Raw genomic sequence first — 13,540 nt, 5'->3', positions numbered from 1 at the left:
GCCGAGGGGGGGGGTGCTAGGCATGACATCATGTTACCGGTTCATCAAAGGATCAACATCATAACTCTTGGAAAGTTGTCCCAACCATCATATCCGACCAAGATTCAGATCCGATTGGTGTCATGATACCTCAGACTCAGGATGTCCGAGAAGAAAAGCTGCGGCACATATCAACGAAATGACATTGTAAGATTCTCGGGAAATGAACTATGAAGTGATTTCCGTTATCAAGAGTTCATCATTAACCCAAGGAGAGGACAAGGAGGTGTCTGGTGAACTCAACGGCAATTCACCGAGATTCCCCAAAAGATGGATTTCCACCATTAAGTGAACAAGGAGATAACATTTGTTAGATCAAATGATATAAGGAAGTATGCTCGAGGAAAACATACACAATTAAACACTGGTTGAAGGGTGCGCCCGAAGTACGGGTTGGGTTGCACGACCAATGTTAGAATGGTGATTCAATTAGCGAAGGACTTAGAATGAACTATGGCCCATTCACTTAAAAGCAATAGGGTTGTTAGAAGTTTTGAATTCACACGTCATAGCTCCATTGTCGGTATTCCGGTTGAAAACAATACGGGGACCAAGGAATGAACGAAGATGGCAAGAAGTATTATGATATCAAGAATTTTTAAGAGGTGGTGAAATTCTCACCACATTCTTGACAAAAAGAGATGGTAATACTTCCGAGGTAAGGAAGATCAACTGCTGGGTAGCAGTGATCTCAAGGTTTACACAAAACACGAACAAGTTGTGTTGAACGGAAGGCAATACGGTGGTCGATGAGAACAGGAATCATCGAGGGGCAAGGATGGTATTACCCATTATGAATTCAATTGAATTCCTTGAAGAGCTCATAAGGTTGATGATGACCACGACACAATTGTCGAGAGATTTCATGCAGATGTAATCGATCGGCAACGACAACAAGTCAAAGTAATGATGAAGTGAAAGGTTATAGGAACCAAGGGTACGACACAAACTCGAACTCAAGTTTGATGTTCAAGGTGAAACGATATGACGAGGAAGATCGATGCAAGATTAGCTCATCGTCGAAATTTGTGCTCCGGAAAGGACCAAGTAGCACAATTAAAATTAGCATGGTAAGGATGTAGCCGAACAGGCTAGAAATGACGCGATCGGGTACAAACTCGTACATAAAGAAGATTATCAAAAGTTGTTGAACCATAGTGCAGACTCGGTTCACATATCGGTGTTCTCGGTTGACGACAACCCAGAACCTAGGAAAATTGGAATCGGTGAGAAATAACAGTTGACGAAGAACCCATAAAAAGTTATGCAGTTCCATGATATTTTCGAGATACCAGAGTGTAATACTCGATGGTAGATCAGAGTAAGGGTTGGACTGGGGGTATTGCTCTACAGAAGACAAGTGCTTAATCTTGCACGAGAAATGGTATTTAAAAGAGAACATGGTCGGAACCACGATTGTAAAAGGCCATACCCCAGATATAAGATGAACTTATATCAAGGGAATAATTAATTTTAAAAGAAGCTTCGATGAGAAGATGTACATCGGGTCCATGGGCATGAACACAAATTCAAGGTCGACTCCCACTTCTCCAATGCATAACCTTTCATTCACTTCTCACGTCCGATGAAGATGCAGTGTTGAAATTTTATCTGGTGAAGTACCAGAAGTGTATGACTCGTGAAAACTTTCGGGTTCACACGGTTTAGAGAAGGCATATGTTCAACCCATAGGGCTTCTTAGAGGCATATACCACAAGTTTCAAGAGTAAATAACACAAGCCCGAAAGCAGAGTAAGGTTGGCCAAGCGGAGGATACAACTTAACAAAGGCATTATGTATCAGGGGAAGAACTCATAAAGTGATCAAATGTGAAGGACACTGTCGGATAACAATCCAACAAAGGACTTGATGGTCCACAAAGGATCTGATACGAGTATCGGTACTCAACTAGAGGGAGAAGAATGCAAGGAGATCAGATTATAGAAACAACTGACTAACTCAATTGTCAAATGCAAAGGAATTATGATTTCCAAATCAAGGGATCAGAAGCAATGCTCTGGTTAGGGATGGATAAGTTGAATAGCCTTAGGGTATAATCAACGACAATGGGATTGGTCGAGAACCAATTCCAGTTAAAAGAATGGAAGCTCAGCCGGAAAAGTAATTTATAAGGATCAATGATGATTGCGTGTATTCGCAAACATATTGAGTCAACAGACTCAAAATGATAATGACAAGGAATGTCATTAAGACTACGAGAGTTATGGGATTAACCATAATGCAAGCAAGCAAGAATTTCAAGAGCCAAAGGCTCCAGAGGATTTTCGGAAGATCGAATATTATTTTTGAAGACTTTTGTGAAACACAAGAACAACTGGGGATGAGCGGATACTCGGCAAGTGCGGCAATTTATTTGAAGGGGTATTCATGTGGCAAAGAACTGCTAGGCAGTAGGCACGAAGTATTCTCGGAACAATAGAGAAAACTTCGGGTATCTTGTAATAACAAGAACAATGGGGAATGATCGTAAGAATGGCAAGTGTAAGTAGTTATCCATAAGGATTTATCGGTGGTCGGGAATAGCAAAAGTGATGGGCACAAAGTCTCGAGAGAATATCAAAGAGTATCTCCGAAATCTTCTGGTGCAGTCGGTGACCATCTGGACTGAAGGGGCTCTCCGGGAGAAAGCACTCGCGAGAACCTAAAGTTAGTTTTGTTATTAGCAAAATCGTTTAACCCGAATAGAAGAGAGTTCAGAATCCCAGAGTAAAGATCGAGGAGTAAAAGATCCTAATACCACCCGATGGCGACGTGGGCCCGTAAGGCACACAGCCAAGTTAGTAAAAGTTTTTGTAATGTCTAGACTCGACTTCGGCCAAGGAGTGTGGAAGGGGGATTCCTACAGGCAGTCGGCTCTGATACCAACTTGTGACGCCCCCGATTTGACCGTACACTAATCATGCACGCAAATGTGTACGATCAAGATCAGGGACTCACGGGAAGATATCACAACACAACTCTACAAATAAAATAAGTCATACAAGCATCATAATACAAGCCAGGGGCCTCGAGGGCTCGAATACAAGTGCTCGATCATAGACGAGTCAGCGGAAGCAACAATATCTGAGTACAGACATAAGTTAAACAGGGTGCCATAAGATGGCTAGCACAAACTGGGATACAAATCGAAAGAGGAGCAGGCCTCCTGCCTGGGATCCTCCTAGGTCACTCCTGGTCGTCATCAGCGGGCAGCACGTAGAAGTAGGCACCTCCGGTGTAGTAGGGGTCGTCGTCGACGGTGGCGTCTGGCTCCTGGACTCCAGCATCTGGTTGCGACAACCAGAAAGAAAGGAAAAGGGGAAAAAGGGGGGAGAAAGCAACCGTGAGTACTCATCCAAAGTACTCGCAAGCAAGGAACTACACTACATATGCATGGGTATATGTGTAAGGAGGCCATATCAGTGGACTGAACTGCAGAATGCCAGAATAAGAGGGGGATAGCTAGTCCTTATCGAAGACTACGCTTCTGGTCACCTTCGTCTTGCAACAGGTAGAAGAGGGTAGGTCGAAGTCCTCCAAGTAGCATCTCCAAGTAACATCTCATAGCATAATCCTACCCGGCGATCCCCTCCTCATATCCCTGAGGTAGAGCGACCACTGGTTGTATCTGGCACTTGGAAGGGTGTGTTTTATTAAGTATCCGGTTCTAGTTGTCATAAGGTCAAGGTACAACTCCAAGTCGTCCTGTTACCGAAGATCACGGCTATTCGAATAGATTAACTTCCCTGCAGGGGTGCACCACATAACCCAACACGCTCGATCCCATTTGGCCGGACACACTTTCCTGGGTCATGCCCGGCCGCGGAAGATCAACACGTCGCAGCCCCACCTAGGCACAACAGAGAGGCCAGCACGCCGGTCTAAACCTAAGCGCGCAGGGGTCTGGGCCCATCGCCCTGAGCACACCTGCACGTTGCGAGGGCGGCCGGAAGCAGACCTAGCCTAGTAGGCGTTCCAGTCCAATCCGGCGCGCGCCGCTCCGTCGCTGACGTCTGAAGTGCTTCGGCTGATACCACGACGTCGGGATACCCATAACTACTCCCGCGTAGATGGTTAGTGCGTATAGGCTTGTAGCCGACTCAGATCAAATACCAAGATCTCGTTAAGCGTGTTACGTATCCGCGAACGCCGAACAGGGCCAGGCCCACCTGTCTCCTAGGTGGTCTCAACCTGCCCTGTCGCTCCGCCACAAAGTAACAGTCGGGGGCCGTCGGGAACTCAGGCCCACCTCTACCTGGATGGAGCCACCTGTCCTTTCAGCCCCCTCGTCAGAATCACTTGCGGGTACTCAATGAGCTGACCCGACTTTAGTCACCATCTGTATAGTATGTATGTAAGTATAGTATATACCCGTGATCACCTCCCAAGTGATCACGGCCCGATAGTATAGCAAGGCAGACTGACAAGAATGTAGGGCCAATGATGATAAACTAGCATCCTATACTAAGCATTTAGGATTGCAGGTAAGGTATCAACAGATGTAGCGACAATGTCAGGCTATGCATCAAAATAGGATTAACGAAAGCAGTAACATGCTACACTACTCTAATGCAAGCAGTATAGAGAAGAGTAGGCGATATCTGGTGATCAAAGGGGGGGGCTTGCCTGGTTGCTCTGGCAAGAGAGAGGGGTCGTCAACTCCGTAGTCGAACTGGTCAGCAGCAGCGTCGGTCTCGTAGTCTACCGGAGAGAAGAGGGGAAGAAATAATGAATACAGAGCAAACAAAGCATCACAAAATATAACAAGGCAATACGCGGTGTTCGGTGTGCCCTAACGCGGTAGTAGGTGATACCGGTGAAGGGGGGAAAACATCCGGGAAAGTATTCCCGATGTTTCGTGTTTTCGGGCAGAGGAGCCGGAGGGGGAAAGTTGCGGGTTCGATAGGTTAGGGGTGTGTGGCGGACGAACGGACTGCGTATCCGGAATCGTCTCATCGTTCTGAGCAACTTTCATGTACAAAGTTTTTCCATCCGAGCTACGGTTTATTTTATATTAATTTTAAAAGATTTAAATCATTTTTAGGATTTATTTATTTAATTTAATCAACATTATCCAGAATAGTGTCTGCTGACGTCAGCATGACGTCAGTAGTTGACCTGGTCAACCTGACAGGTGGGTCCCGTTCGTCATTGACTGTTTAAACTAATTAGGGTTTAATTAAGCTAACTAGTTAATTAGGTTAATTAAACATGATTAATTAACTTAATTAATTAATTAATTAATTTAATTATTATTTATTTATTTTTAATTTTAATTTAATTTTTTTATTATTATCATTTTTTTAAATCATTTTGGGCGTGGGCCCCGTTCGTCATTGGCCCAGGGGGCTTATCGGGCGCGGGTTAACGGGGATGGAGCGGAGCAGAGCCACAGGGCTCGCGGGTGGACCCGGCGAAACGGGGCGGAGCCCCGCTGTGCGGGCATAACCCGCCCAGACAACGCGCCAGAGCTGGCCGCGGGCGCCGGCGGCCAAGGGCACACGAGCGCCGGCCGGAACAGGGCAGCGGGACGGAGGGGACCGGAGCCATGGGCGCGCGTGTGTCGGCGAGCGACAGCGCGGCGTAGGCGGACGGGCGAGGCGCGGTGGCCGCACGCGCAGGCGGCGACGGACGTAGCGGAACGGCGGGGCAGGGCGAGGTGCGTCGGTGCGGGGCGACGGGCGCGGCCAGGGAGTGGCCCGACCGCGGTGAGCGGGGCGACGCGGTCGCGCGGTGACTGGGCCAGGAGAAGGGGAGCTCACAGGGGGGGCGTAGGGATCTGGCAGTGGCTCGGGGAGGAGTTGAGGTCGCGTCGGAGAGGACGGCGGGGCAGCTCCGGCGAGGTGTCGAGGAGGTGGCCGTGGCGGTGGTGGGCAGCAGTGTCGAGGGTGCCGGTGTCGGGTGGTGGCGGCGTCCAGGCGGCGGGGCGCGGATCGATCCGGCGGCTTCGGGGTTGGTGGCGGGGCGAGGCGACGGCGGCGATGCGAGGCGGCGCCGAGGACGCGCGCCAGCGTCGAGGAGTGGGGGGGGCGCGGTCGCCGGGGAGAGGCGGCGGGGTCGGCGATGGTGGTCGACGCGGGCGTCGGGGTCGAGGGGTGAGCGCCCCCGATCCAGAACGTGGGGAGGGAGTGGGAAACGGGGGAAGTGGGGGTGGGATCGGGCTAGGGTTTCGGTGAGGGGGATAAGGGGAGTGGGGTGGGCCGCCGTCGGTGGGCCGGCTGGGCCGGCGTGGTCGGCTGAGCCAACTGGGCCAAGGGGCCCAGTGGTGGGGGGGGGGGCTTGTGGCCTGCTGGGCCGAAGCCCAGGGGGCAAGGGGGGGTTCTCCTTTTCCTTTTTTTTTGTCTTGTTTTTTGTTTTCTTTATTATATCTTTATTTCTTTATTTTAGTTGCATTTTAATTTAGTAAAATATACACTTAGTATCTAATTCAGTATTTTGACTTAGTCCAGTCACAAAAAGTCTAGACCCCAAATAACTTAGTTTGACATTTTATTAATCATAAAAGTTATTCAAATAATCATTTTTACTACTGTTTTATTCATCTCATAGTATTTAAACATTTTATAAATGTGTGGTTTTTCCCCAATAATTATCTATGCAATATTTGGTTCACTCCGAACATTTTAGTTTTAATATTTGAAAACTTTTATTGTTTGCCTAATTTTGAATTTGAATTTGAATCGGTTTCGAACTAACTGGAGATTAGCAGCTATAAACGAGGTCACGTGGCATCATTAGCAGAGGATCACTGTAGCTTAATTACCTGGACGTCACACATTCCAGAGTTGGGTGGGAATCGTTGATAGAAATTTGGATTTTCCCTGAGGTACGATAGCGTCTGAACTAAAGAAAGGGAATATGGAAAGTGAATGTGGTAAAGGATACCAAGAGTAGGTTCCCTGAATGATTTTTAGGCGTATTTTCTTTGAACAAATAAATCTATAAAGAAAATAGGATGGATCTTCCACCTATGCTATGAGTGAATCTTATCATCACTGGCGAGTGGTATCGTATCACCGTCTTCGTCCTGAAAACATCTGCAGAGCTAAGCCAGTGTAGGCTTTGACACTAATTATATTCGCTACAAGTATTACACTCGCTTCGCTACACTCTTCTCTTATGCTTCGCGCTTCGCATAGGCTAAATAAGCCGCTCATCCCTGGCGAATCCTACCCACATAGGAATGCGGAACCATCGGGGAAAGGCAAAACATATTCAATCCCAGGAGAGAAGTCACTGGTTCGATAGGACCAGGGAGAGGACCCTGATCACCTTGCCAACGAATTCAAGGCCTTAGGAAAATCATCCTACAATGGACCGTAGGGACTGAGAACGAAGAAGACATAAAAATAAGGTTAGGGGGGATAAAAGGAAAACCTCCTCCCATTCAAAGTCGTCTTCAAGTACCTTTTTAATTCTTTACCGAGTATGGATGGATCAACTATAGGTTCGAGTTTAGCCAAGATACGTACACGGCTAAGTGTATGAAAATCCAAGAGAGAATCATAAAATCTAAAAGCTAGGAAGGAGAAGACCGGGTGATTGAATATGACTTGCTAACAGATCCTACTCTTCCTTAAGCGCTAGTTCTATTCACGATGGTTCAGTTTCGAGAGTAGCTAAAGTAGTTACCTAATAAGATAGATGAATATTCCACGATCTACGATTATAAAAATCTTCTTATAGAAGTCTAGTTCGTTCTTCTTTTAGAAAAGGAAGTCTTGCTCTCCTTTCTTGCCGCTACTTGCGTTGCGAGCCAATCTTCAAACTGTTACGGAGAAGTCGTTTACTGATTAGCTGCTTGAACGTTGAAATATTTCGGCATATCTTCTCTTAGGTTAGTACAAGAACTCGACTCTACTCGTGCTATAGTCGAGGATGTACTTATACTACTCTAAAGAGGGATCAATTAATGGGGTGCATTTTTCTTAGGGCAATTCTAGGCAAGACCTTGAATCACAGGGTTTGTTCCTGGCAACCCAGCATTCTTTATCTTGGTGTAGATTGGTGTGATGGGACGGATGCCGTGAAAAAGCTTTTTTCTTTGACCGGAATCAACAGGTGTGAACCCATCTAGGATGAGTCAAACATAGGGGGAAGGGCCTCCTGGCAATATCCGGTATACTAGTAATCGATTATTTGGCCTTTTGCGATCGAACAACCTATGAACAGTTGTAGCCTACATAACCTACCTACCCAGACCAAGGGAAGAAGGTATCAGATCACTGTAGTTCTAGACCCCTTTTTTCAAATAAAGGAAGTGACAACGTTTGCCCGAAGAGGTTGAATCAATAGTAAGAAGATACCACCCAGGCACAGAATCCGAAATAACAATCAGGAATAGGACTAGGAGAATGAGGTCTAATTTACGGAGTCAAGCTGTAATTGGGCTTAGTGTTCCGAGTGCGCCTTAGGACTAGGACTGATAGGTAAATGCCCCTTACTCAACCAATGAAGGCGGGTAGGGCTTTTCTTTCTTTTGTTTAGGATTGGCAAGAGGATGGCTGCCTCGGCTTCAAAGCTGTTAGAGAATGCGCTCTTATCACTACAGGGACGCGAGAGAAATTCCTCAAAGGTAGTATTAAAGGGATGGGGCATTACCGGTGTTAGCGACGAAGGGGTTGTTTGCAAGAGAAGGTTGCCCTGTTAAGATACGAACAGGGGGCATGCCACGCATAATAGTAAAAAAAGGGTAGAGAAGAGGATTGAGGGACAGAAGGAGCTGGAGGCCAACAAGGAATAGAAGAAGTTGTTCCACTCGTAGCTCTTCTTCTTTTTTTAAAGCTTAACTCACATTTCGGGAGCGGATGCTACTCGAGCTAAAGATATGCCCCCAACTCTTGAACAACTCTCACTTGCCTTGGCCGATAGCTTAGATGACCGACCGTTAGGCATGGTTACCAATGATTTCACAGTATATATCTTGTTTGGTGAGCCAACCGGCTTCACCCGAGGATGAAGGTAGTAGAACAGAGAGGAGCCGCATCTTTTCCTGGCCGGAGAGGAATCAAGGTCCATCTCATTAAGGCCGAACATTTAGTCTCGTTCCCGATAACAATAGGGAACATCTGGTCTTGTTTGGTTTTTCTTTCAAGGATTTTTTCTTTCTTGCAATTCTGCGAACTTTGAATGCATCATTTCCTCCATTTCTCGGAACTTATCGCGGAATCTAGGCCCACTAGGACTCGGCAGGATTTCTGGTAAATCAAGCTCTCTGAGGGGTGGAAGCCAGCCCCCACTACTCGATGTTATCACTCTGCAGGATTCGACAATGGATTTGTCTTCCTCAGTCTCTTCGAACTTTTTCAATCCTGCTATTTTCCCCAAGTCTTCTTGAGTAATATGATCCCTGAGGGTCAATCCTTTCCCTTCCCCCCTTTGCCCTTTCAAATGAAAAAGAACTACCAATGCAAAAAATGAAATGAAATGAACAATTGCTACTTATTTATTAAATTACACCGAAAAGAAAGTCTGTAAAAAACAAGAGCCAACCTAAAACTTAACTACCCCTTGCCCTCCCACTGAACCCTTCTTTCTATCCAAAAAAAGGAAGAGCGCACCAAAAAAATCCAGAAAAAACTCCGCAACTTACGTTCTCATTGCAGCGGCACCTGTTAAAGTGGCGGCAAGAAAGAAAAGACCAAAAAGAAGGTTTTTTTAATACCTCTGACGAACCGAACCAAGCAGTCTGATCATCCTTGCCCGTCCCCCTCTTCTGTCAACCGTTGAAAGAGCATAGCCCAGGAATGAACCATATCGATCCAAGGTTGCAAGGAAAGAAGAAAGGTAAACCAGACCATAGGAATCTTCTGATGAAGTCAATCAGAGAGGACGGTTAGGTTCTTTGTTGCCTCATCTGCTTAGCTTATAGAATTACACGGTTTATCACGATAGACATTCCAATCAATGGTTGGACGATCAATACCATCGAACTATTCCATTCCACTGCTGAATGACGGAAACGGAAGCTTTTTCTTACTGATGGACTGATCCTGGGAGTTCAGACTGACGGTTAGATGGTTGTTCGCTTGTGTGCTTATTTTCCTTCCCCACTCAAAAACAAGTGTTACAGAATGTTCTTTAATTCAAATAGGTATGATCCCGTCCATCCTTCCAGAGCTAGGCACCTGCTTCAGAATGAGAATCTTCGACAGAGATCGTTCCTTCAGTTTAGCAATCAATTAGATCCATACTGACTTAGCTTGAAGCATGGCTTGCCGTTTCGAGGCTCGATGCTACTCTTGGGAACATTATTGATACATCGACTTTCAAGCATCTCATAGTTGAGCGGTACTGCCATCAACAGTACCAAGATGGAAAGGGACTGCTGAACATGGATAGAACGAGAGTCGAACTCGCATGTCTCTCTTTTCCTGTTAGTTAGGAAAGAAAGCCAATATAAACAGCTCCATATTAGCGAATTGCCTCTGACTACTCTTCCCAGGCTGGTCAAACTATAGGATTCCCATTCACTTAGTAAACTTATTGGACAGATGGGTCAACCACTTGACCGAGGGGAGTAAGGTTCGTCACCACAGTCCCGATAGAAGGTCGAGTTTAAAAACAAACCGAAGACAAAGCAACGAATGAAAGGAAGGACGGCTCGCTTCGCTTTACAACTAGGGCGGGTCTCGCTGCCGGATCAATGCGCAGGACGCACGATCTACAAACAACAATAGAGAGAGCCAACCAAGAACAAAAGAACCTGGAAACAAACCTGCGAGCCAATACCAAACAGAGTAAGAAGGAGGAAGGGCCGAAGGCGGCTTACTAAGCAAGAAGGCTCCAAGCAATAACGCATTAGAAGGGAGCTTGCTGCTTTGCAACCTAAGTGGTATAGCTAAGCTTACTCATCAAGGGCCGATAGATAGAGCTGCTCTTGTTGCTAATGGAGAAAGATTGGAGTGAAGTTTAGTATGCTTTCTAAGATCAGAGGAGGAAAAGAATGAAGGTGTGGGCGGGAAGGAGGAGGCAAGGCCCCCTCAATGTGTATTCGACTACTCATTACGGAACCACCGATTGATCCGATTAGACTTCCCACGGGGTAGCGCGGGGAACTTGCTGAATCAACTCCTTGGAATCGGAGGCCTGACTGAGGGTCAATCCAATGGTAACCTCAACCTAGGAATGCCTGTTTCACTTCCTTGACAGAGCCAACTGAGATGCTCTGTATCGATGTTGACCTAACATGGATTGATTCTAAATTATGAATCAAAAATCCTGATCTCGCAAAGGATCTGCAATAGCTGTGTGTACTCGAGGACTCTTAGGGAAAGAAAAGCACTTTTCTCTCTCAGCAGTTAGACCGGCTATGGGTGGGTTGGTTATATACTGCGCCTTCCTTCTTCAAACCTTTTGGTATGTATTGCCCCCTAACTATAGATCAGATCCACCGGACCAGAAACTCAATTCCGCACTGCTGCTAAGTCGCCGGACTTATCCACCTCAGGGATTCGTGGAATTTCCATTTTTGAATTGCGTTGGGGGAAATCTACCAAAGCTAGGCAGATAGATAGACTCCTTTCCCGCTGCTAAGGGAGAGCAAGAAACTAAATCAAATGATTGTTTTTTTCACCAGCGCCCTTTTTTTGCGGGTACTAAGAGTCCTCTCACTACCAAGCAGCAGACATCATCATCTGGCTGGGTCTTGCCGGTATCAACAACGAGAAAGAAGAACCAAATGGAAACAGCAACTAACTATGGCTCTTGGCCCAGACAACGTCCTAGGCGTAGGGGAGATCAAAACAAGAAGTCACGCCTAGACGACGACGCCCGTCCTGGGCTGCAGTAAGTAGATCGAGAGGTCGTTCCGCCCCTTGTCCCCGAAGATGGGTAATATGTTCTCATACAATGTTGCTCCAACTTTTTTCTAGAGGGCCTAGCTGGCGAGCGATCCCAGTCCGCGGCAGAGAACAAGACAGCAAGCGAGCGTACCTTTGTTCGCTTCTTTTCCACCAAGCATAGAAGTTTAAGGAGAACTGTAGGTCGGTGGCTACCTAAGGAAACTCCGATTCGATCCCTCCCCCCGGCTGGGAGGCATCTACCTCATCCCGATCACAAGGAGAGGTTCACCATGATGGGGGGTCGGGTACTTTAATACTTTGCATTCCGGAAAGAATGAAATGCATAGGGGACCATCCTTTTTTGCGGCATGCTCTCTGATTTACGGATTCGCAGGGGGCCGAGGGCCAACCTTAGTTGACTGACAATGACAAAGGCTTGCAAAACAAAGTAGCGCCTTTGAAATGGAATCTTAATTAACTATCAGTGGTGCGAAGCAGCTTAGCCCCGGGGAGCTAAAGGTTATACCTTTGTAAGCGAACTGTGGTTCTTCTATGTAGGGTATTCCTCCTTTACTCTCTTAATTAACGTCGAGCTAAGTGACTTTGTGTAGCATAGTAGAATGAAGGCTACGTACACACCGACACTCTCTTATCCCTAAGCCTCTTCGCTAACTCGCTCGCCTACAAAAATGAGTAGGCAAGGCTAGGCAAACTCAGCCGCTGACTTTGACTGTACTGTAGTAGACTTTCTAGCCTTTTATTTTAGAACCCTTTCTCATGTTCTTTCATCCATCAAGTAGGCGAACCGTCAGGTCCTTAGTAGCGTTGACAAAGAAGAAGAGTCGGTGAAAAAAAAAGCTAGAATTTCCAATAGTGAGACCAGCTTGACAAGCTACCTTTCCTCTTGATATGAGGCGCGAAGAGAAACATCTCTTTTTTATGACTTCCACTTCTCGATCCCGGCCCGGAAAAGTGACCGATCCCTTGATGAATGAAAGAAAGGGTTTATGAGCCCTAGCCCTGTAAGCCCACACGTGTGTAGAGTAGATCGTTCAACACCAGTGGCACAAACCCATTTTGGACCAATTGGTCCGTATATCATAGGCGACCGAACGGCCGCCCCCCGTCTTACTAGACCAACCTGCTATAATTATTCCATAAACACCTAGCGAAGATATGGCAAACAAATAAAGTAGCTCTATGTTCGGATCTGACAATACCATACCATAATCAAAAGGAACAACGGCCCAAGCGACCAGACTTAACATAAATGTAGCCACTGGAGCCATTCTAAAAAGGAAGAAATTAGCACTACTTGGTGAAATAGGTTCTTTTAGAATCAATTTCAAACCATCTGCTAGAGGTTGTAACAATCCGAATGATCCCACTACATCAGGACCCTTTCGACGTTGCACAAAAGCCATTACTTTACGTTCAGCTAGCACTAAAAAGGCTACTCCTAGTAGAAGTGGTAGAATTAAACAAAGTATTTCCGCTGGAACAACTATGTACGTTTTCGATTTTCTATTCACTCATGATCGCGCCTGACCTGGTCGACCCGATCAAACTATTTCACTTATGATCTGGCCTGATTGACCCAATCTCCTTACGAGCGTTCTTTCTATCTACTATTATCTAAAAATAATCAAGTTACTAATGACTGGACGAAACCAAGAAATAACCCCTTATGTGCGAAATTATAGAAGATCCCCTTTAAG

At 46.3% G+C, this 13,540-nt stretch overlaps 1 protein-coding gene across 1 annotated transcript; it reads right to left on the bottom strand.

Moving 5' to 3' along the window:
* Window positions 1–12,859: 12,859 nt before the first annotated feature.
* Window positions 12,860–13,300, bottom strand: LOC123148305 (NADH-ubiquinone oxidoreductase chain 1-like). Its single transcript, XM_044567691.1, has one exon. It carries the CDS (start codon window positions 13,244–13,246, stop codon window positions 12,875–12,877), a length of 372 nt encoding a protein of 123 aa, XP_044423626.1. The 5' UTR covers window positions 13,247–13,300; the 3' UTR covers window positions 12,860–12,874.
* Between the last annotated feature and the right edge of the window lie 240 nt (window positions 13,301–13,540).

The sequence above is a fragment of the Triticum aestivum genome, chromosome 7A (genome assembly GCF_018294505.1).
Source record: "Triticum aestivum cultivar Chinese Spring chromosome 7A, IWGSC CS RefSeq v2.1, whole genome shotgun sequence".
NCBI lineage: Eukaryota > Viridiplantae > Streptophyta > Magnoliopsida > Poales > Poaceae > Triticum > Triticum aestivum.
The sequence above is the reverse complement of the archived record's forward strand: the minus strand, read 5'-3'. Positions and strand labels throughout refer to the sequence as shown.